The sequence below is a fragment of the Amphiura filiformis genome, chromosome 14 (genome assembly GCF_039555335.1).
Source record: "Amphiura filiformis chromosome 14, Afil_fr2py, whole genome shotgun sequence".
Classification (NCBI taxonomy): domain Eukaryota; kingdom Metazoa; phylum Echinodermata; class Ophiuroidea; order Amphilepidida; family Amphiuridae; genus Amphiura; species Amphiura filiformis.
The window spans coordinates 14,566,926-14,592,543 of record NC_092641.1 but is presented as its reverse complement, the minus strand read 5'-3'; the positions used below and the strand labels follow the sequence as shown (position 1 = coordinate 14,592,543).

At 36.2% G+C, this 25,618-nt stretch overlaps 1 protein-coding gene across 1 annotated transcript in view; it reads right to left on the bottom strand.

The window, feature by feature from the left end:
- The window catches only part of LOC140169762 (uncharacterized), a 123,081-nt gene that overhangs the window by 27,751 nt on the left and 69,712 nt on the right, over positions 1–25,618 (bottom strand). The window contains exons 21-22 of the mRNA XM_072193068.1: positions 21,928–21,994; positions 21,415–21,505 (exon numbers count right to left, since the gene is read on the bottom strand). Coding sequence (XP_072049169.1) covers positions 21,415–21,505; positions 21,928–21,994 — 158 coding nt within the window. The remainder of the gene's footprint in view (positions 1–21,414; positions 21,506–21,927; positions 21,995–25,618) is intronic.

Sequence of the window (25,618 nt, the reverse complement as noted above, 5' to 3'; positions counted from 1 at the left end):
TAATAGCACTTTTAACGTGGGTCTACTTTTCAGCATAGTGGTAAGCCTAACATTTCCCGCCTATTACGAGCTGATCAAACTATAACTTTAATGTCTTATCAAGACATTAAGTCCCCCATAGAACACCACAGTTAAGCGGTCAGGATATTAAGTGTTTTCTTTCATTTTATCTCGCTACTTCTGCTTCAAATGTAACGGAAAACCTTCCTGACAGTTATTTACTAATATTATAAATATTGTTATAATTTTTGTAGTAACAAAACTTGCCCGACATTTGCCCGAAATTGTATAAATATGAAAACTAGGATTTTAAAAAATGAGTTAAAGTAAAATCAAAAATCAACTAGACTTAGCTGTGGTCTAAGTCCACGAACACAGCCGTGTTGTGACCCCTTAATGACCTTTGACCCCAAAATATATGAAAACGCCCATAGACATTGGTAATGTCAACGCATGTGTGCACGTGGCATCACTTTGCCATGTTACTTGTGGCAGAAGGGGCATTTTGAAGGTTTTTCGTCTCAGACCGGAAGTGACCCCTTAATGACATTTGACCCCAAACAAGAAAATACCACATATGAATTGGGTAACCACAATTCATGTTCAAAAAATGGTGACGAAGTGATCAACGAATTAACAACTAGCATCCACCTTTTAAATGAAAATAGGGCTGAAAATAGCAATGACAGCTATACTGATTATGTTTTAAATGATATTAGTGAAGTTTGTATGGGCATTGAAAGCAAAAAATAGTTTGAATATATCAAGTGACAATTCAAACCAAATCAGTAAAGACAGTGATATTAATGATATTAATCACTTGAATAATTTTAATCCCTACAAAGTTCTTAATACACATGGGAAAAATATTGTTTTAGCAAACCTAAACATTTGCAGTCTTACTGGTAATATTGATGAGCTAAAACATATACTTAATGATAATCCCATTGATGTAATGGGACTTGGTGAAACTTTCTTAAATGAACATATATCAGATGACATTATAGATATTGATAATTATTTTTTGTATAGACATGATAGAGTACTAAATGGAAATTATGTTAATAATAGGCGTGGCGGTGTAGCTTTTTATGTAAACAAAAACTGTATTCACAAAGTAAGAGATGATTTAGCTTCAAATGAACTTGAACTGCTTACTATTGAACTAATGCCTCTTAAAAGGAAGCCCATTATAGTTATATTATGGTATAGAGTGCCTGGATCAGCTATTGATCTATTCAATCATCTTAATCATCTTCTTCAAGTAGTTGAGTCAGAAGGTAAAGATTATATACTTATGGGTGATCTAAATTGTGATCTATTAACAAGCACTCCTCATTGTTATACAAATAGACTCAAAGAAATTTGTAGTAATATGAACCTTGTACAATTAATTAAGGAACCAACCAGGATAACTAAGAATAGTGAAACACTCATTGATGTTATATATTGTACAAATCCTTCTAAGATATGTGATTCTGGAGTAATTCATGTTGGTTTAAGTGACCATTCAATATCATATGCAATATGGGGTAAAAAACACAGGATATGTAATGAACCAACAAATGAAAATGATGATGATAAAATGCATGCAGATAAACATAACTTCAGAACATCTCGTTCTTACAAGAAATTCAATGAAACTGACTTCTTAAATGATTTGTGTCAAACAAACTGGGATAGTGTATTTAATACTGGTAATGTTAACACTTCAGCTGAACTATTTGAAAAATTATTTCTTGAAGTAATTGACAGGCATGCACCTAATAAAAAGCATAGAATTCGTAAAAAGTGTTCTCCATGGATCACCGATGATGTGCTAAATATGATGCGTAAACGTGACAAACTTAAACAAATTGCTATTAAATCAAGTAATGATAACAAATGCTGGGAAAATGTCCGTAAAATTAGAAACGAAACTAACAAACTTATAAAAGATAAAAAGAAAGAGTTTCTTAAACAAGGTTTTGATGCACACAAGAATAATATTAAAAAAGCTGGGAACATCTACGGCATATTGTTCCATCTAAAGGTAAAAATACAAAAATCTCTGTTATTAACTCTGAAAATGGCCTGGCACTAACTGAACCTAAGGATAAAGCAAATGAATTGAACAATTTTTTTGCCAATATAGGCCCTAAACTTGCAAGTAAGATTGCTAAAAATAACTTTTGTAATTATGAAGTCAATGAAAAGCAGCAAACTGATCAGTCACATTTTGAATTTGTAAATGTATCAAATGACTATGTATTCAATCAACTCAATAAGTTAGCAAATGATAAAGCTACTGGTTTAGATAACATTCCATCTCGACTGCTGAAAATAGCATCACCAGTAATCACACCAACTGTAACTTATTTAATAAATAATTCTTTTGCATCATGTACTTTTCCTACATGCTGGAAACGTGCAAAGGTGATTCCTGTATTTAAAGCTGGTGATCCCAATGATCCTAGCAATTATAGACCTATCTCAATTCTAGTTGTTATCTCTAAAATTATTGAAAGGACCGTGTTTGATCAACTGTACGAGTACTTAAATGTAAATTGTTTAATTAATATAAACCAATCTGGTTTCCGGCCATCTCACTCCACTTCTTCTTCTCTTATAAACATCACGGAGGACTGGTATAATGAAATTGATAAAGGTAATTTAATTGGATTATGTCTGCTGGATCTGAAGAAAGCATTTGACACCGTAGACCATAATATCTTCTTGAGTAAGCTTAAAATGTATAAAGTAGGTGAATATTGTATTAAGTGGTTTACTAGTTATCTTTCTGGTCGCACCCAATGTACATCTGTAAATGGGACTCTATCAGACTTTAAAGAAACTGTTTGTGGAATGCCCCAGGGCTCAATTGACGGACCACTCGCTTTTCTCATTTATATAAATGATTTACCAAATTATGTTTCTCATTGTAAAGTTAATATGTATGCAGATGATACTGTGTTGTACTATGCCTCTAACTCATCAAATGATATCACGGAATGTATTAATAATGATTTAAAAATTATAAATAATTGGTTACAAAGTAATAAACTTAGTCTGAATACTGATAAAACTGAATTTATGCTAATAGGATCTAGACAAAGACTCAATACAATTAAGAACAGTGTTAATGAATTATCTATCAACATAAATGGTGTAACTATAAAGAAAGTTAATAAATGTAAACATCTGGGTGTAATTATTGATGACACATTAACTTGGAATGAGCAAATCAATAATGTACGTAAAAAAGTCTAAAAGGTATGTTCATGCTCAAACAATGCAGGGCAAATAGTCTCCCTAAGGATATTTTATGTACTGTGTATAATGCTATTGTTCTGCCGCACTTAGATTATTGTAATGTTGTATGGGGAAATTGTGGTGTTACTGTTTCAAAGAAACTTCAAGTTATTCAAAACAGGGCTGCAAGAACTATCTGTGGTGCACAATGGGACACACCTAGCATAGATGTCCGTGCTGAACTTAATTGGAAACCATTAATTGACAGACAAAACTCAAATTGTTTAATTTTAACCTACAAAATCTTAAATCATCTTGCACCTCCTTATTTGAGTAATATTTTCAGTCACTTAAACAATACCTATAATTTTCGTCAGAGCCAAAGCAATGTAACTATTCCCCTGCCAAGAACAGAGTACAAAAAGCGCAGTCTGTCATATAGAGGTGCTGTAAGCTGGAATGAACTAGAAAATAATATCCAAAACTCTCCAACATTGTATACTTTCAAAAATAATCTTAAAAAATCATAAAGCCATGCCTGTAAGCATGGTATGTATGTATGTAACCATAAGTATCATTTTGGCTTGACAATTAATAATTTTGAGTTTGTTATATGTTTAAGTCTAGATAATAAGCTTGTGTAATTATTTGTTATTTTGTACATGTATGTTTGTTTATGCACGGCCCCAAGGAAGAACAACTTTTGTTGAATTGGGCTTTCCGTGTTGAAATAAAGTCTAATATATAATATATGTGTGTGAACATACCCTTACTGTCCTATGTTTTTCTTAGCAAATAAAATAAATTGAAGGTTTTTCGTTTTATACCGGAAGTGGCCCCTTAATGACCTTTGACCCCAAATCTGTGTACACCCCATAGACACTGGGTAATAACAATGCATGTGTGCAAGTGGCGTCACTGTCCTACAGAATCTGTGGAAGAAGATGCATTTTAAAGGTATTTCGTTTTATACCGGAAGTGACCCCTTAATGAGATTTGACCCCGAATAAAAAAATACCACATATACATTGGGTGACTGCAGATCATGTGTGAACATACCGTTACTGTCCCATGTTTAACTTAGCTAATGAAAAATTTTGAAGGTATTTCGTTTTATACCGGAAGTGACCCCTTAATGACCTTTGACCCCAAATCTGTGTACACCCCATAGACACTGGGTAATAACAATGCATGTGTGCAAGTGGCGTCACTGTCCTACAGAATCTGTGGAAGAAGATGCATTTTAAAGGTATTTCGTTTATACCGGAAGTGACCCTTAATGAGATTTGACCCCAAATAAAAAAAATACCACATATACATTGGGTGACTGCAGATCACGTGTGAACATAACGTTACTGTCCCATGTTTTGCTTAGCTTATAAAAATTTGTTTAAGATATTACGTTTTTTACCGGAAGTGACCCCTTAATGACCTTTGACCCCAAATCTGTGTACACCCCATAGACACTGGGTAATAACAATACATGTGTGCAAGTGGCGTCTCTGTTCCACATAATTTGTGGAAGAAGATGCATTTTAAAGGTATTTCTTTTTATACCGGAAGTGACCCATAATGAGCTTTGACCCCAAGTAAAAAAAATACCACATATACATTGGGTGACTACAGATCATATGTGAACATACCGTTACTGTGCTATGTTTTACTTAGCTAATAAAAATTTTGAAGGTTTTTCGTTTTATACCGGAAGTGACCCCTTAATGACCTTTGACCCCAAATCTGATAGGACCCCATAGACACTGGGTAATAACAATTCATGTGTGCAAGTAGCGTTGCTGTCATACGTAAGTTGTGGGAGAAGATGCATTTTAGTTGAAATCACGTTTTTGACCCTATGACCCCTGCGTGACCTTTGACCCCACGAGTTTCATGTGACATGTAGGGGCACGGTCAATGATCATTGTGACCAAGTTAGGTCAAAATCGATGTAAGCGTGTGAGTGCTAGAGCAAATGTAATGGTTGACAGAAGAAGAAAGAACTAGACTTAGCTGTGGTCTAAGACCACGAACACAGCCGTGTTGTGACCGCTTATTGACCTTTGACCCCAAAATATATGAAAACGCCCATAGACATTGGCTAATGTCAACGCATGTGTGCACGTGGCATCACTTTGCCATGTTACTTGTGGCAGAAGACGCATTTTGAAGGTTTTTCGTCTCAGACCGGAAGTGACCCCTTAATGACATTTGACCCCAAATAAAAAAATACCACATATGAATTGGGTAACCACAAATCATGTGTGAACATACCGTTACTGTCCTATGTTTTTCTTAGCAAATAAAAAATTTTGAAGGTTTTTCGTTTTATACCGGACGTGACCCCTTAATGACCTTTGACCCCAAATCTGTGTACACCCCATAGACACTGAGTAATAGCAATGCATGTGTGCAAGTGGCGTCTCTGTCCTACAGAATCTGTGGAAGAAGATGAATTTTAAAGGTATTTCGTTTTATACCGGAAGTGACCCCTTAATGAGATTTGACCCAAAAAAAAATACCACACATACATTGGGTGACTGCAGATCATGTGTGAACATACCGATACTGTCCCATGTTTTACTTAGCTAATAACAATTTTTGAAGGTATTTCGTTTTATACCGGAAGTGACCCCTTAATGACCTTTGACATTAAATCTGTGTACACCCCATAGACACTGGGTAATAACAATGCATATGTGCAAGTGGCGTCTCTGTCCCACATAATTTGTGGAAGAAGATGCATTTTAAAGGTATTTCTTTTTATACCGGAAGTGACCTCTTAATGAGCTTTGACCCCAAATAAAAAAAATACCACATATACATTAGGTGACTGCAGATCATATGTGAACATACCGTTACTGTGCTATGTTTTACTTAGCTAATAAAAAATTTTGAAGGTATTTCGTTTTATACCGGAAGTGACCCCTTAATGACCTTTGACCCCAAATCTGTATACACCACATAGACACTGGGTAGTAACAATGCATATGTGCTAGTGGCGTCGCTGTCCTATGTAAGTTGTGGGAGAAGATGCATTTTTAGTTGAAATCACGTTTTTGACCCCTGTGACCCCTGCGTGACCTTTGACCCCACAAGTTTCATGTGACATGTAGGGGCATGGTCAATGATCATTGTGACCAAGTTAGGTCAAAATCGATGTAAGCATGTGAGTGCTAGAGCAAATGTAATGGTTGACAGAAGAAGAAGAAAGAAAGAAAGAACCTGTAAGAAAAAGTGACTAACGTCACGGCTGTGTAACTAGACCACCAGCCATGCCGCGACATGGCACACAAGACGGCCCGAAAATGGATTTTCAACTTTTTGACCTTAAACTTTGACCATTTGGGCCGAGGCTATTATAGACTTCCCCCACCATTAATGCTGCATCACTGTAGCATATAGGGGCTTAATCCGTCTTCCATAGGCTGAGATATAGCCACTTTTCCGTAATTAAAAAAAAAATTGGCAAATTTGACGTTTTGACCCCCTTAATGACCTTTGACCCCAATTTAAAAAAAACCTCATCTACACCGAGAAAATGCATTGTTACAGTTTAAATTTAAAAAATCTACTTTGCTTAGTTATGGAGATAAAAATTCTTGAAGTTATTTAGCTTTAAACCGGAAATGACGTCTAAATGACCTTTGACCAAAAAAGAAAAATACCGTGCATACATCGGGTAACACTAATGCATATATGAAGTTTATGTTACTTTACGTTTTGAGATAAAAAAATAAAAAAATATTTGATGATTTTTGGTTTTTGACCGGAAGCGACCCCTTAATGACCTTTGACCCCAAAACTGTAGACACCCCAAAGACCCTGGTTGGTAGCAATGCATGTGCTAATGACAACACTCTGCTATGTAATTTGTAAAAACAGTGATTTTTTGAATATTTTAGCTTTCAGACCGAAATGACCCCCTTAATGACCTTTGACCCCTTATCTGTGAACACCCTATAGACACCGACCAAAGTCAAGTTATATGACCTAAGCATGTCACCATCACATGTTATTTGTGGAAGAAGATACATTTTATAGTAAAAATCGCATTTTAGCCATTGTGAGCAGGTCAAAGGTCAAATGGAGTTCAATGTCATGTAACATGTGGGGACATGGTCAGTGGTGTTTGTGACCAAGCATGGTCAAAATCGGTCAAAGCATAGCAGAGCTAGGGCGAAACGTGGCAAATCACGCAAAATGTCACGTTTTGCTAAGAAAAAGCAAAAAAATCACGTTTTTGACCATTGTAGCTAGGTCAAAGGTCACAGCCAGGTCAAAGTCAAATGGAAGTTTTGCGCAAGCCCAGTGGTCATTTGGGTCAAGTATGGTTGAAATCTGCCAATGCCTTGCGGAGCTAGAGGCACGAACGTGGTTGACAGAAGAAGAAACGAGATCTGATTGCGTTCGCCTGCGACCGCGAGTATGCACAGCCAGCAGTGACAGATGAGTTATGACCCCGAATCTGTGAGAACCGGAAGTGATCCCTTAATTACCTTTGACCCCGCAAAAATATTACATAGTGCTTAGGATGTCATAAGGAATATTCCTGGTGAATTTCAGCTTAATCGGAACTTATACATGAATTTTGATTTTTTTTAAATTTATGATTGACCTTTTGACCCCCTTAATGACCTTTGACCTCAATGAAAAAAAACCTAATGTACACTGATAAAATGCATTGTTCCCATTTTAATTTAAAAATTCTACTTTGTTTAGTTGTCGAGATAAAAATTCTCAAACTTATTTAGCTAAAAACAGGAAGTGACCCCTTCATGACCTTTGACGCACAAAATAAAAATACCATGCATACATCAGGTAACACTAATTCATGTATGATGATTATATTACTCTGGTCTGTTTACATTTTGAGATACAATTTTTTAAACTTTTTGATAATTTTGGTTTTGACCGGAAGTAACCCCTTAATGACCTTTGACCCCAAAACTGTAGGCATCCTAAAGACCCTACCTAGTAGCGATGCATGTGTGCTAATGGCGACTCTCTGCTATGTAATTTGTAAAGACAGTGATTTTTTTGAATATTTTTTACAAATTTTTCAGACTTTACCGGAAGTTACCCCTTAATGACCTTTGATTCTAATTTTGTGGTATAACTTTTAGACACTGGCTATAGATGATGCATGTGTGTAAGTGACGTCACGGTGCTATGTAATATGTGGGAGGAGTAGCATTTTAGTGAAAATCCAAGTTTTGGCCATTGACCGGAAGTGGATGACATTTGACCGGAAGTTGATCATGTGACATCTGTGGCACCACCAAACGGTTCTACTGACCAAATATGGTCAACATGCCTGAAAGCATGTGGCTACGATGGCTGATTATGATGTTGACAGAAGAAAGAAAGAAAGAAACTAGATATGGTTGCGGTCGCCTGCGACCGCGAGCATGCACAACCGCCAGGTATTTTAGAAGGTATTTTGTTTAACACCGGAAGTGACGCCTCATAACCATTCCTGGTGAATTTCAGCTTAATCGGAACTTATACATGGATTTTGATTTTTTTTAAATTTATGATTGACCTTTTGACCCCCTTAATGACCTTTGACTTCAATGAAAAAAAAACCTTATGTACACCGACAAAATGCATTGTTCCAATTTTAATTAAAAAATTCTACTATGTTTAGTTGTCGAGATAAAAATTCTTGAAGTTATTTAGCTAAAAACAGGAAGTGACCCCTTAATGACCTTTGACCCCCAAAATAAAAATACCATGCATACATCATGTAACACTAATTCATGTATGATGGGTATATTACTCTGGTTTGTTTACATTTTGAGATAAAAAATTTTGTAACTTTTTTGATATTTTTGGTTTTTGACCGGAAGTAACCCCTTAATGACCTTTGACCCCAAAACTGTAGGCATCCTAAAGACCCTAGCTAGTAGCGATGCATGTGTGCTAATGGCGACTCTCTGCTATGTAATTTGTAAAGACAGTGATTTTTTGAATATTTTTACAAATTTTTCAGACTTTTACCGGAAGTGACCCCTTAATGACCTTTGATTCCAATTTTGTGGTATAACTTTTAGACACTGGCTATAGATGATGCATGTGTGTAAGTGACGTTACGATGCTATGTAATATGTGGAAGAAGAAGCATTTTTAGTGAAAATCCAAGTTTTGGCCATTGACCGGAAGTGGATGACATTTGACCGGAAGTTGATCATGTGACATCTGTGGCACCACCAAACGGTTATACTGACCAAGTATGGTCAACATGCCTGAAAGCATGTGGCTACGATGGCTGATTATGATGTTGACAGAAGAAAGAAAGAAGAAGAAGAAGAAGAAGAACGCGGTAAAAAGAATGCACATCGCCGATGGCGGATGTGCAAGAAGAAGAACGCGGTAAAAACAATGCACAGCGCCGATGGCGGCTGTGCAACGAGATCTGATTGCGTTCGCCTGCGACCGCGAGCATGCACAGCCAGCAGTGACAAATGAATCTGTGAGAACCGGAAGTGATCCCTTAATTACCTTTGACCCCGCAAAAATATTACATAGTGCTTAGGATGTCATAAGGAATATTCCTGATGAATTCAGCTTAATCAGAACTTATACATGGATTTTGATTTTTTTTAAATTTATGATTGACTTTTTGACCCCCTTAATGACCTTTTACTTCAAAGAAAAAACCCCTTATATACACCGACAAAATGCATTGTTCCAATTTTAATTAAAAAATTCTACTTTGTTTAGTTGTCGAGATAAAAATTCTTAAAGTTATTTTACTAAAAACAAGAAGTGACCCCTAATGACCTTTGACCCCCAAAATAAAAATACCATGCATACATCAGATAACACTGATTCATGTATGATGATTATGTTACTCTGGTCTGTTTACATTTTGAGATAAAAATTTTTTAAACTTTTTTGATAATTTTGATTTTTGACCGGAAGTAACCCCTTAATGACCTTTGACCCCAAAACTGTAGGCATCCTAAAGACCCTAGCTATTAGCAATCCACGTGTGCTAATGGCGACTCTCTGCTATGTAATTTGTAAGGACAGTGATTTTTTGAATATTTTTTACAAATTTGTCAGACTTTTACCGGAAGTGACCCCTTAATGACCTTTGATCACAATTCTGTGAGGAACTTTTAGACACTGGCTATAGATAATGCATGTGTGTAAGTGACATCACGGTGCTATGTAATATGTGGGAGGAGTAGCATTTTTAGTGAAAATCCAACTTTTGGCCATTGACCGGAAGTGGATGACATTTGACCGGAAGTTGATCATGTGACATCTGTGGCACCACCAAACGGTTCTACTGACCAAGTATGGTCAACATGCCTGAAAGCATGTGGCTACGATGGCTGATTATGATGTTGACAGAAGAAGAAGAAAGAACTAGACTTAGCTGTGGTCTAAGACCACGAACACAGCCGTGTTTTGACGCCTTAATGACCTTTGACCTCAAAATATATAAAACGCCCATAGACATTGGCTAATGTCAATGAATGGGTCCAAGTGGCACCACTTTGCTATGTTATTTGTGGCAGAAAGGGGCATTTTGAAGGTTTTTCGTGTCAGACCGCAAGTGACCCCTTAATGACCTTTGACCCCAAATGAAAAAATACCACATGTACAATAGGTAAACACAATTCACGTGTGAATATACCATCACCCTCCAATGTGTTTCTTAGCAAATAAAAAATGTTGAAGGTTTTTCGTTTTATACCGGAAGTGACCCCTTAATGACCTTTGATTCCAAATTTGTGAGGACCCCATAGACACTGGGTAATAACAATGCATGTGTGCAAGTGGCGTCACTGTCATACATTATTTGTGGGAGAAGAAGCATTTTAAAGGAATTTCGTTTAATACCGGAAGTAGCCCCTTAATGACATTTGACCCTAAATAAAAAAATACCACATATGCACAGAGTAACTACAATTTATTCTTGAACATACCGTTACTGTCCTACGTTTTTCTTAGCAAATAAAAATTTTTGAAGGTTTTTCGTTTTATACCGGAAGTGACCCCTTAATGACCTTTGACCCCAAATCTGTGAGGACCCCATAGACACTGGATAATAACAATGCATGTGTGCAAGTGGTGTCACTCTCCTACGTAATCTGTGAGAGAAGAAGCATTTTGAGTTGAAATCACGTTTTTGACCCCTATGACCCCTGCTTGACCTTTGACCCCACGAGTTTCATATGACGTGTAGGGGCATGGTCAATGATGGTTGTGACCAAGTTAGGTCAAAATCGGTACAAGCATGTAAGTGCTAGAGCAAATGTAGTGGTCGGCAGAAGAAAGAAGAAAGAAAGAAAGAAAGAAGAAAGAACCTGTAAGAAAAAAGACACAGCCGTGACTAACGTCACGGCTGTGTAACTAGACTTAGCTGTGGTCTAAGACCACGAACACAGCCGTGTTGTGACCCCTTAATGACCTTTGACCCCAAAATATATAAAAACGCCCATAGACAGTGGCTAATGTCAATGTATGGGTGCACGTGGCACCACTTTGCTATGTTATTTGTGGCAGAAGGGGCATTTTGAAGGTTTTCGTCTCAGACCGGAAGTAACCCCTCAATGACCTTTGACCCAAAATAAAAAAATACCACATATGAATTGGGTAACCACAATTCATGTGTGAACATATCGTTACTGTCCTATGTTTTTCTTAGCAAATAAAAAATGTTGAAGGTTTTTCGTTTTATACCGGAAGTGACCCCTTAATGACCTTTGACCCCAAATCTGTGAGGACCCCATAGACACTGGGTAATAACAATGCATGTGTGCAAGTGGTGTCACTGTCCTACGTAATTTGTGGGAGAAGAAGCATTTTAAAGGTATTTTAGTTTTATACCGGAAGTGGCCCCTTAATGACCTTTGACCCTAAATAAAAAAAAATACCACATATACACAGGGTAACTACAATTTATGTGTGAACATACCGTTACTGTCCTATGTTTTTCTTAGCAAATAAAAATTTTTGAAGATTTTTCGTTTTATACCGGAAGTGACCCTTTAATGACCTTTGACCCCAAATCTGTGAGAGAAGAAGCATTTTGAGTTGAAATCACGTTTTTGACCCCTATGACCCCTGCGTGACCTTTGACCCCACGAGTTTCATATGACATGTAGGGGCATGGTCAATGATGGTTATGACCAAGTTAGGTCAAAATCGGTGTAAGCATGTAAGTGCTAGAGCAAATGAAGTGGTCGGCAGAAAGAACCTGTAAGAAAAAAGACACAGCCGTGACTAACGTCACGGCTGTGTAAGAAGAACCTGTAAGAAAAAAGACACAGCCGTGACTAACGTCACGGCTGTGTAAGAAGATCCTGTAAGAAAAAAGACGGCTGTGTAACGAGCGTTTTAGCATCAAAAGGAAAGGACAATTATCTATTATAGAAAATTGTTCAATACTATCGAAAGAACCTTTGAAGAAGTATTTTGAAAGTATTCGGTCAGACATCGAAAGTGACCCCTTAATGACCTTTGACCCCGCCGAAAAAAATACCACGTGTACACTAGGTGACATCAATTCATGTGTGAATATACCGTCAGTGTGCCATGTTTTTCTTGGCCGATAAAATTTTTTGAAGATATTTTGTTTTATACAGGAAGTGACCCCTTAATAACCTTTGACCCCAAATAAAAAAATACCACATATACATTGGGTAAACACAATTCATGTGTGAATATACCATCACTCTCCTATGTTTTTCTTAGCTAATAAATTTTTTTGAAGATATTTCGATTTATACCGGAAGTGACCCCTTAATGACCTTTGACCCCAAATCTGTGTACACCACATAGACACTGGGTAATAACACTGCATGTGTGCAAGTGGCGTCACTGTCCTACGTAATTTGTGGGAGAAGATGCATTTTTAGCTGAAATCACTTTTTTGACCCCTATGATCCCTGCGTGACCTTTGACCCCACAATTTTCATGTGACATGTAGGGGCATGGTCAATGATGGTTGTGGCAAAGTTAGGTCAAAATCGGTACAAGCATGTCAGTGCTAGAGCAAATGTAAAGGTTGACAGAAGAAAGGTAGACGATCTCGTAAGAAACAAAACACAGCTCTCGGCTGTGTAAAGAGAGGTGCTAGCGGGGTTCGAACCAAGATCGAACTTCCAAATATTTACCACTAAGCCATACCAGTGATTTGATAGATTCGGTAATATAAATAGCAATGTTATTCCCACTCAGTGGCTCACTCGTGTATTCTATTTCTGGAATAAATTAAGGTTAAATACAAATAAATCAATGCTTCCTAGTAGGCTATAATAGGCCTGGTAGGCCTATTTATACCCTGATTATGCAATATCTAGGCCTACAACAATAACAAAACCAACAACCAATAATCTAATTTGTAAAAGTATATTTATAGGCCGCGCCTAAATAGACTAGTATAGCCTAAAAATTCCTGAATTATATAATGAAAAAAAACGGGCAAAAACAATCAATCGCTGCAGTCAGAAAGAAAGAAACGAACAAGAAAAGGGAAAAAAAGTGAGAGAAAAATAAAATAAAATAAAATAAACGGAATGGACCACGTAGGGATTCGAACACGTACCAAATTTTCCAGCTCAAAAGTATAGTATTATATAGTCAAACGTGAGTCCGGCGCGCTAACCGATTGAGCCACTGAAGGGACATATGAAATTGATTTATCTCAAACTGACTATTATGGAATAGTGCATAACAGGCTCTTATGATAAACAAGCTCATTACCGCTGTAAATGTTGGAGGTATCGATGGCGAAAAACCTCGTTTTTTTGCAAAAGTAGCTTAAATTTGGAGTGAAATTCAAATGGTAAAGTAAGCGACAGACATTTGAGAAATAATGTAGGCAGTTAGAAATCAAAATTAACGTTCCACAATCCAGATATCGATAATGTTACATAGCAGTGTTTTGTGGTACAAGATTCTCGAAAATTGTTCCCCAAAACGGGTTAATACAATTTAATCGGTACTGTAATTGGTTCTTCCCCATGGCAACATTATTTCTTTGGTCGATTTGTAGTACAATACAAACAAGGAAAAACAATCACTGTGGTTTTAAACGGAGCGAAAATTTGAAAAAAACTGCATGGAACGCATTTTTGATCTTGTGAACATGGTGCGTAAAATGATTTAAACGAAGGATTTTCTAAAAATTTGTATAAACACACAAAAATAATGTAAAGATACATCCATGCACCAACATTTGACTCACTGCGATATTTGATTGCTGAGAAAACGCGGTTTTAGAGAACATCTTTATTTTTTTATACATTTCTTCGTGTAACCTTAACACTGTCCAAATAATGTAACACAAACCTTAATGCTGACTTTAAAATTGTTTGAACGTTGGGAGTATTATTTTCAAGGTAAATAACCAACAATGGACAATTGACAATTAAAGTTTCTTTGCAGGAAAAACATCGGCCGTACAATATATCGCGTGACAGTAGTCACGCACAAAGATAAACATTTCAACATGTTCAATATACGACTAGGAATATACCCCAACCAAAATTCATGAAATATTCAGGCAAGCTAACTTTAGTTATTATATAAACATGAAACCCATTTTGGATTTAGGCGCGTTTTCTTGCTTAATGATATGAACATTTTGGTGTTCGTGACATGCAATTTTTCTCATTTCCCGAGCTACTTTGGATATGTTCAAGCTTCTCTATTTTCCATTTAATTCAACTTTTACACGTTATTTATTGCTTTACACATATGTTTCATATCTTATCTGTGGTTAGGGTACATAAATGGAACAATATACGACCCGTGTCTTCCATTTCTGGAGCTATTTTGATAAAACGCGTTTGCCGGCTAAAATTTCAACATTGTGTTACGTAACCCGTGCTCACCAATCCGTATAAATTGTCTGTCGAACAAAAGAGGTCACGAAGTTGCCGTCGTACTGTAGAGAGATTGCCCCAGTATGTCCTCTAGAGGGTGAAATCCATTGTGAGTTGGCCAACCGTAGAATTCCCGTACCGGTTGCGGTTGGTAGCAAAATAATGCCGTTCCATGAATGTTGTGTTTGTCATGTTATTAAGCGATTCAAAGTATCCAAATTGAAGGAGTAGAGATATGTAATAAAATCAATTTTTTTGGTTACAAATTTGACCTAGTATGAGAAGAAGTGAACAGATTTAGAAATTTTTCGACGCGAAATCGAACGGACAGATTTCCTATTCATTAGTGTGTGGAGAATGCCGAGTTTTAGGCAAGATCATGTCGTCTTACGACATAATGCAGTATGAATGGTCTGTTTTGGGCGGGCAATAGCAGTTCATGTCACGTCGTTTATCACCATTGCTATTCCATTGCGTTAAACAGCTGTCCGATTGTATTTCTTATGGATACTACCCAGCTAACACCAAAATGTTTTTAAAACATGATAATGCATGTGTTTTTGGTTTTAGTTAAAACATTTTGATAACATATCAATGTCGGGTTATAAAAACAGTCGTGAAAACGGGTTTTTTTTAAAGTTTTATACTGAAAAAATAGGGCCTATACAACAACATTTTAAACCAAAACTTAAAATGCTAGAGTAAAATATTATTTAGCAAACACTAGGCATATTAAATTATCTATTTTCAATTAGCTTTAAAAAGACAACAACAGTATTATTTATATGATAATGGGGTTTATTTCTGGTTGTTAGAATAATACAGGGTGTCCCAGAATGATTTATACCGTGTTTGAAAAAATATTAAAAATAATTATATAGTCAACAGTGTATCTAATTTTAATAAGGGCAATACAATGACACACACGTCTCCTACTTATTCTGTGACTTTTATATCAATAGCTTGACGCTAACACCCCGCCGCCAACGTCCAATACGCGCTAGCGAGCAAGAAACCAAGACGGGGATCCCATGATGATGATATTTCGGCCTTGGTAAGACAGATTAATCGGCTGATTTTGTCATCAAATAGCAAGATAACGGGACGGCCATTATCCCAAATACCCGGTTATACATGAAGATAGATTATTAAAGTATGAATTTCTGCAGTTGATTCTTGTATTGGACTCTTATTGTGAGTTTTAGGGCCATTTTTTGGAAACTTTTAAGAAGTGGCGACCTCACAGCGTTGTTTTAAGTATTATTTTTTGCTCCGGGGGACCCACGCAGATATATATGAGCTACGCATCGGCTTTTAATAAACACGTAGACCATCGCACGTCGTTTTGGGAATAAGGGGTAAATTTTGTACTGTTTTGACATTAATGGCGTGTTTTTGGAACAACGTTCATCGCCATTTAGGCCTAGGGTACTGTTTATGGATCTTCATTTAACATTGCCAAACGATTCTTATTTCACTCCAGGGCGTTGTGCAATATTCGCCTCATTATGATTTTTATATCCTATACCACAAGACCTTGTGACTTTGTATATAATATCGTCGGTGTGCAGCGTGACTTATATAAAAGCTATTATTGAGATTAATTTGTAGTTTACACACTGTTATATATTAAAAGTTCCACTAAGGTATCAGTAAGGTCGTGTGGTGTAGTAGTTAGTTCACTCGTCTCTCACGCCGGCGGTCAGGGTTCAATCCCCGTCTATGTCAGTAATTTATTTGCACATCCATTTTAACTCTTATTTATTTTCATGTGAAAATGTATACATTGCATTGGGAAATATATTTTGTTCTCTTTTTCTGTAACGGGGCCAATAGGAGCTACCGTCGTCGGGCAAAAATGATGCCTACCAAACCTAATACCCTTGAACATAGGCGTCTGGCTACAGAGCTATGCGCTCTGTAGCCAGGCGCACCTATACGCCCTAACCCTAAACCACCACTACTAACCACATCCCCAAAAATCACATCTGGATTCATTTTGGCGTGACATTGATATTACTGAAAATGTATGTGTGTAATTTACAGCGCAAAGGCATCATACATCATAACACATGGATCCTGTAGGAGCAAACTTGGATCACTCCCCTGATCATGTGATTGTGCCGAAACCGTCTTCCAATACTGCTTTCAACGCATGAATAAACTACTTGAAATTCAGATGCATCAGATGACAAAGGATACATTTAAAGTATCTTAAAAGAAGCTTTATTACCTGCTCTTGATTTCTTCTTAGCTGGTTTAATCAGACACAAAAGATAATTATGAATATTCTATGGTAAAATATAGTATACGGCCCGACGATCCCAGCACTCAAACACATGGAATGGTTTCAAAATGGCAGCAGTTTCCAAGAAAAACATGAGAGCAATGAGCCCTGAATGTGATGTGCAATTAGCCCTGGCAATGAGAGGGTGAATGAGATCGAGGGCGCACAACACTAAAATAAACTTTGATTTAGGTAAATAGCACCAACAGATCCTTTATCACCATCGTCCAGCCGTAAGACAGGCGCGACCCATTACCAGATTACAATCGGTCGAGGTTATCTACGAGATCCCGTTGCAGAATTGCCCTAAACTTACATCGGTGAAACAGGCCGCTTGTTTGAGACTAGGCTAACAGAACACATATCGGAAAGTGAGAAAGTGAGCGCCAAAAGCTTCATCAGGTCGCAAAGAAAAGCATTAGCTTCAGAAATCCACAAATCAGCTACTGCAGAACATGTTGCACACCAAAATCACGTGATTTGGTGGGCTCAGGTCATTTATCAAGAATCCGACAAAACGACACGCTGGTTAAAGGAAGCAATATGGATTAGAAGTAGATGGAAAGACATCATGAACAAGGACGAGGGGCTTACAGATTGGACAAAATTTATGACCAGGTCATATATTCTCGGGCAACAAGAACGTTTGGTGATGTCATCAAATCCAGACAGAAGTGTTGCCGGTTCTTAAAACATCTAGAAACACAAGTATCAGAGTGAACAAGATTCCTGATAGGAATTGACATAATATTTCTGAGTGAGTAGTATCATTTTATTGAATCTGAAAAAGAACCTTTATCAATCTAATGAACTATGAACGATCCTGATGAATCTGTTTCAAGGGAATAAATATATGCTGTGGCACTAAGGATGAACCTTCTTTATACTTTTATGGCAAATCTATCTCTGCCGGCATTTCAAATGATGAAACTCACACACCGCAATAATTGTCTTCAAAACCGCCGCCAACGAAAGCATAGATGTCACTCAAGCGTAACAAATCCTTTATTCCATGCAAGGATTGCTTCGTAACATCATAAATAATCGATAGATATCGACTTTTTAGTGAAGTAATAACAGGACACAACAAATGTACCTGCATAACATTTTCCAATTATGTTTGTGCTGAACGGTTAGTAATTTTACAGGTTTTCAAAATAGGTTTTTTTTGTCAAAACTTGGAATTCACCATTTTACCCAATATCTTGTAACTTCCATTAGAAACGTGCAATTTCTAAAATCTAAAATTCCTAAGAAAGCTAAATATATGTCGATCTTAGAAATTAAAGCAATACTACCAATAATAATGCTCTTAGTCCGATTATTACGTCACTTCGACGGCGAATAGATACAGCCAGTCGTATTTGCATATAAAAACCAAGGAAAGTGGTTTCGATCAGAGAAGATAAGAATATATTCTCATCTTCTCTGGTTCGATGCACCAAAGGCGATTGAATGGGTGCTTCCTATAGATATATTTGTCTCAGCATAGCGCCACCATGAGCTTGTTGCAGTTGTGTTCGGATGTAGTATCCAGCCAGACTGTTTGCGGCTATCACGAGCATACCAGTAACAACTAGCTCTGTAGGAGACTAGTTTGGATGCGAACACAAGTTATATGATAGTAATGTTTTCAGGTTCACATGATTTATGTAATTGAGAAAGAAATCCCAGGAAATTCGATGGTTCAGACCGTATGGTTAAGAAATGTAACATACGTTACCATAAAGTGCGGAATTAAAACAAAAAAGTGACTATAAACTATTGAGCAAATTATACAGGTGTACTTGATGTATTAATATTATTTCATTAACCCATTTCCAACATACTTGTCGGGCATTTTAAAGTTAAAATGTAACCTACGTGACAAAAACATACGTTACCATTATTTTTTACTAAATCGCGCCCGATTACCCGTGTATTGTTTTCTTATAACGACACTATGCATTATAAGTACTTAGGATTTAGGAAAGGGCATTACAGAAAAAAAAACGCTCAATGAAAAGTATCCTCTCTGGGAGGGCGGGTTAGTGTAGTGGTCTTCTCACTCGCTTCCCACCGCTGTGGCCGGGGTTCAATTCCCCGCGGTGCCACATGTGAGTTTGGTTGCCGATCTCCGGGTGCTCCGGTTTTCCTCCTGCATCTAAAATCGGACCTCTTCCAATATCCCTGTCCCGTCATATCCGGATGGCATCCCTTAAACTTAGTAGCCTCTGAGCACTATTGGGCTTAGCAATTTTAATTTATGAATGCTAACAAATTGATTTATTTTTTGACAAAACATGCATAGATATGGAGCTGGCCAGAACCAGCGATTGACCACCAATTGAGTTTTGATTTCATCCCTAACCTGATCTATAAAAATAGTTTGTGTTATTCAGATTTATTTTATTTTAGCCTGGCTTCGGCCGAATGTTATAAATAAAATATAAATAAATAAATAAATCCTAATTGTAAATTTCATCTAAATTTTCAGTTCTTTTTCAACTCTTTTTTAATCCAATCAATTCCTCTTTAACAAACAAATCTTTTTGAACTAAAAGCCGGTATTGCATTGTTTTATGCCAAAACAATTAGTTTATGCATTGTAAACAAAAGAGCTTGCAGTACTCCTTTCAATCTAATGGTAACGTGTTTTCCTTAGAAACATAAGTTACCCATGAAAAACACAATGGGCAATATTGAAATTGATGTACAAATAAAGTTCACAAAATTTGATCGTCATATTTTCCAGAATGAAACTTAGGACTGCCCTTGATTTATGACTAAAAATGAGTAGTTTAGAAATACTTTATTTTTGCCGATTTTGCAATTCTAAGTACTGCCGATTTATCGGGTTTTTGGGTGATTTTTGTTCAGTTTTGACAAAAAAAATGTAATTTTAACATGGGAAATATTTTTGAAAAATGACATATGCATCTTGAAAAGCGAATCAATTTACTAAGATGGATGTCTGGATCAAAAAAGTCAATCACTACATTTTGCTGTGACCTTTTCTGTGGGTTTTGACCTCTGAACTCTTGGAATTCATAGGTAGGCCTAAAATGCACGTTTTTAGTGATTTTTGGTCATTTTGGCCAAAAATTGACCCCTTTTCACAAGTTTGAGCAATTTCTTGCATTACAAAAGTTTTAATTACACTTACCTTTATTGATAAACAATGCTTCTTTAATGTTAAGCTATTGAGAGAATTCAAAGAGAATGCAGTTTCCATGACAACGAACAAAAATGCTCATTTTAAAGCAGATATTCCGTGTAATAGAGCTAATTTCCCAGTTAAATTCACAAAAGATGGGTGTAAATGACCGTTTCCATGGAAATTGTCTATTCTTTGAATTCTCCTAATAGCTTAAAATTAAAGAAGACCTGCATATCAATAACATAAAGTGTAATTCAAACTTTTTTAATGCAAGAAATTTCTTAAAATTGAAAACGGGTCCAATTTTGGCCAAAATGACCAAAACGACTAAAAACATGCATTTTATGCCTACTTATGAATTCCAAGAGGTCATAGGTCAAAAACCATAGGTCACAGAAAAATGTTATGATTGACTTTTTTGATACTAACATCCATCTTAGTAAATTGATACATTTTCCATGATGCATAAATCATTTTTCCGACATGTATGTAAAAATTACATTTTTTGGTAAAAACTGAACAAAAATCACCAAAAATGGCATTTTTACCCAGAAATTAAAATGTATTGGATTAAGCTATAATTTTGAAATAGCTGATTAAAAATCCCTAGAAGCAGAAACCAACTGGCAACTCAAAAAATCACGCTGGAAATCTCTCTAGCGTCGGTTGTGTGTAGATGCAGTCACTCCATCATCAAGTGCTGACAAAGGCAATAGTATTTGCTGAAACGTACTCAAGTAAGTGCATTTCTGGATCAGATACAACGAACATACAGTGACCCAAAGAATCTACATGCCAAGTATTGTGCTTTTACATGAACTTTGTCAACAATCAAGTTGACAACATTCTGTTTGCTTTGTTCTGTTTTAACCTAATCATGGGCCTACCGTGTTATCATGACAAAATGTACATACTTCTCTATAATATAACATCTTTCGCCTTCTTGGACTGTCACTTCGTCGTCTTCCCTAGCAGAATAATTGAATCGACAAATGCATATTTCGCCTGAAATTATAATGAAGAAAACAAAACCGCAGTGAAAAAATACTTGTGACGTGACGTGACGTGACGTAATGGTTAGGGAATAATATCTTGTGCAAGACTTGTTTCGTAGCCAGTGGTGATTGGTGAAAATAATTTGGGATCGCCAATAGACACTTTTGTGTGCACTGCTTATGCAGGTAAAGAAATAAAGAGTATGTAGCCATTAAATACTTCAAATAAATCTTGGATTTGACCCTTGCCGTTTTGCCCGTTGACGTTGTCACATGAATTGATATATGACCGTAAGAGAGTTTTGAAAATTTTGCTCTGCACCCTCCTCTATTATTGTAACGGTAGCCAAACTGTCTCTACTCTTGAAACTTAATGGTATGGTGATGCATAATAAGGCTACAATGTAAGTGATCGAATATGATTTAATTTACCAATCTTTGAATCATCTGTTGTCCTGAAATTAGAATCCATTGCATCACTACTGGTTGCTTTGCTTTCCTAATAATGAAAATAACAATAATAACAATATCAATACTACTACTACTACTACTACTACTACTGCTGCTACTACTACTACTACTACTACTACTACTACTACTACTACTACTACTACTACTACTACTACTACTACTACTACTACTACTACTACTACTACTACTACTACTACTACTACTACTACTACTACTACTACTACTACTACTACTACTACTACTACTACTACTACTATTGCTACTACCACTACCACTACTACTATTACTACTACTACTACTACTACTACTACTACTACTACTACTACTACTACTACTACTACTACTACTACTACTACTACTACTACTACTACTACTACTACTACAACTACTACTACTACTACTACTACTACTACCACTACTATTATTACTACCACGACTACAACTACTACTTCTAGTTCTACTACTGCAACAGCAGCAGCAGCAACTTCATCTTCAACATTAGCATAAACATCAACATCATAAACAACATCATGATCATCACCATCATCGTCGTCACCATCATCATCATCACTTTTTCTACATCTTGTTTTTCATCATCATTGTAATTATCATCACCATAATCATCTCTATCATTTACATCGCTTTATATGGCGTTAACAGCTAGGCCAAAAACAGAAGCAAGTCTGAAAAGTGCAATAATACAAAATAATATTTGCTATGGTAAAATAATAATAATATCAAATAAATGACTTAAAGGCTTAATGTACGATTTCCTTCCAATTTTAATTCTGTCATTATATACTCAAAATGCTGAAATAATACTAGTAATAATGATCGAGAATGGTCTCTGTCCATTTTGAGCTGAAATAACAAGGTAACGTGAAAGAAACACTGCTTGTTATTTTGGCCGTTTAACACGCAGTTCTATGGGCGGACATAAAGTCATAATTTCTTGAATTATGACTTTATGTCGAACTTTGTTCTGTTTACCTACAAACACAACAAATTTGGCTGATTCCATTTAGGTGCAAGTTGTGAAAACATTACAAATATGCCAAAAAATATGTTTGAAAAAATTAACCAAATTCATATTATAAGATCGTACATTATGACTTTAAGGTTAGTATCTAATGCTACAATCTTATGCAGCCAATACGCTACAATCATAAAAACACTCAAAACATCGGTGAAGCAAAATATACTTATCTTAAATTAAAAAAACCTTTAAAAGAGAGTGCCCAGGCCATACGGAAGTCACATGACCCCCCAGGAACTGCCCCCACCTTAGCTCCACATAGCTGCAAAGAAGTAGGCAGTGTATGGATTAGGCCTATATAAAACACATGTCTTCTGATCAGTCAGGAAGGTGGTGATACATAACCAAAGAACTACTCCACAACTGGAGGTCAGGTTTTGAGCTATGATTGCTGATATGATCTACCACAGCGGCCTTCGCCATACATAAATTCGCCCAGTCTCATTTCCCAAATTATTATGAAATTTAAAAAAAAAAGTGAATTTCAGTTTGGCAGAGGTGGGCCTTGAACCCACACCGAAGCTAATACAGGATCCCCAAGTCCAGCGCGCTAATCCATTAAACCACATGAGTTGTCGGTAGCCAGATCGAATTTTAAACATATAGGCTATAGGCAACTCCAACATATCTCGGATATAGAATAGAAATACAACAATACGTGTATTGTGCAGTATCGATTTTGACTGCATCGTTCATGGTATATTGGTCCGTGCAATGTATAGAAGATTTTCGCATAGAACCCCTAAGATGTTTTTAGAAAATAGAAGATTAGATTACCATAAAAACGATTCAGTAATCTTTATCGGGGTTCTGTGTAGATTTTTCATCATTTTTGGGCGTTTATTTCCACTAAATTCAAAAAATATTTTGACGTATATAAAATTTAAATAAAATTCTCCCCCTCCTAAACAACACTAACTGTACCACAATTGGATATCACGAATCGTTCTACATGTTGTGCAGTTAATATTCAGATATTCCTTTATACATGGAATGCTTCCGTTTTTACACACAAAATATTTCAGCGAAAACCCGCCCACTCGGCTATTTTATAAAGATAATCAGACTTCCCTAGAAAATGCAATAATTAGCATTAAAACAAAGTTGTTTTTACACATTTTAAAAACACTTTGGCCCGATGGCGAAAGCCGCTGTGATGATCTACCTGTGTATGCTACTAGCCATACTGTACTAGCCCTCTGACTGCAGTCAGAGTAACATCAGTCCCCATTATTTCAGTTGCTTAACCCAATATGTTTGTATAATATATTATTCATTAAATGATATGAATGCATGTGGTGTTACTATGCTATAGAACATTTGGCTCATATGCTAAATGCAAATGCTTCAGGGGGAAGGACCCGTACGAGGCAGCATTTTACCGACACTATTTCTCTTTTTTCAGGAGAAATGCGAATACAAAAATTGCAACGAGTCTCAACTTTTAATGTAATAATTATTCTCTTCGAATGGAGTTAAACTTGTCCGAGCAATATATATATATGCCCTTTAAATGGCAACAAAGAGTATATCTTCCATTCATCATCTGAAAAGCTACTATTCAATTTTACTTCCCATTTTTGTTTTGCTCTTGGTATCTTTGGGGACATAAGTTGTTTGCAGATTGATCTGCAACCTTTTTTATCTTTTAAAATAAAACTTAAATGAAATGGGATAAACGGCTTAGGAATTGGAATAAATGTAGTGTTTTCCTGAAATAGATGCTTGAAATTACTCTTAATTGCGCGAATTACATTGTTGTATTAAAAAAATGTAGCCTTAATCAATAATTCGTGTCAATTTCATGAAGAAAGAGAAAACGGTTTTGGTTAACATGGACAAGGTCAGAGACAAAATCAATACCTGCTGTACAGGCCCGTACGCAGGATTTCATTGGGGGGGGCTATTTTGTGAAAGTGGACTTTCTTCCCAAAATTCGGACCTTTTTTTTCCAAAAAAGCGTTTAAAAAAACTGATTACTTTTCCCAATTTGGTGGTACATGATCTTAAAACATCATCAATTGTATTAGCATTGTGCTTTTTCTTTACCTTAGAATTTTTGAGAAAATATTCAATATTTCCATTTACAATTCGTCTAATCCATGTACATTTCAGTGCTTCAAAGAACAAATATACCTCAACCAATCTTAATCCACCTTCAGAATAATCATTTGACAATTGATCTCTACTTATTTTATCTCTTGTACCTTTCCAAATAAAATTATAGATTTGCTTTTGTAAATCCTTTATAAAGTCTTCTGACGGGTTAGGAATAGAAAGAACAAGGTTGTTAAACTTTGGTAACAGTAGGAAATTGACTATAGTTATTCTTCAAAATAACTGCATCTTAAGTTTCTTTTACACCAATGATGCATTAACTTTGTCACCGACTCCATAATATTATCATCATTTACTTTCAACCCTGATAAACGCTCAAACAAAAAATTTTTAACGTTTGTAGTTAACTCTCATTACTTCCATTTAAGATCACAGTCGAGTCATCAGCGTATTGGGTGATTTTACAATTTTCATTTTCAACTGTAATACCATATACGGTATATCAGTATTTTTTCGGATGAGACAGCCCAACATTTCAGCACAAATTAGAAAGATATA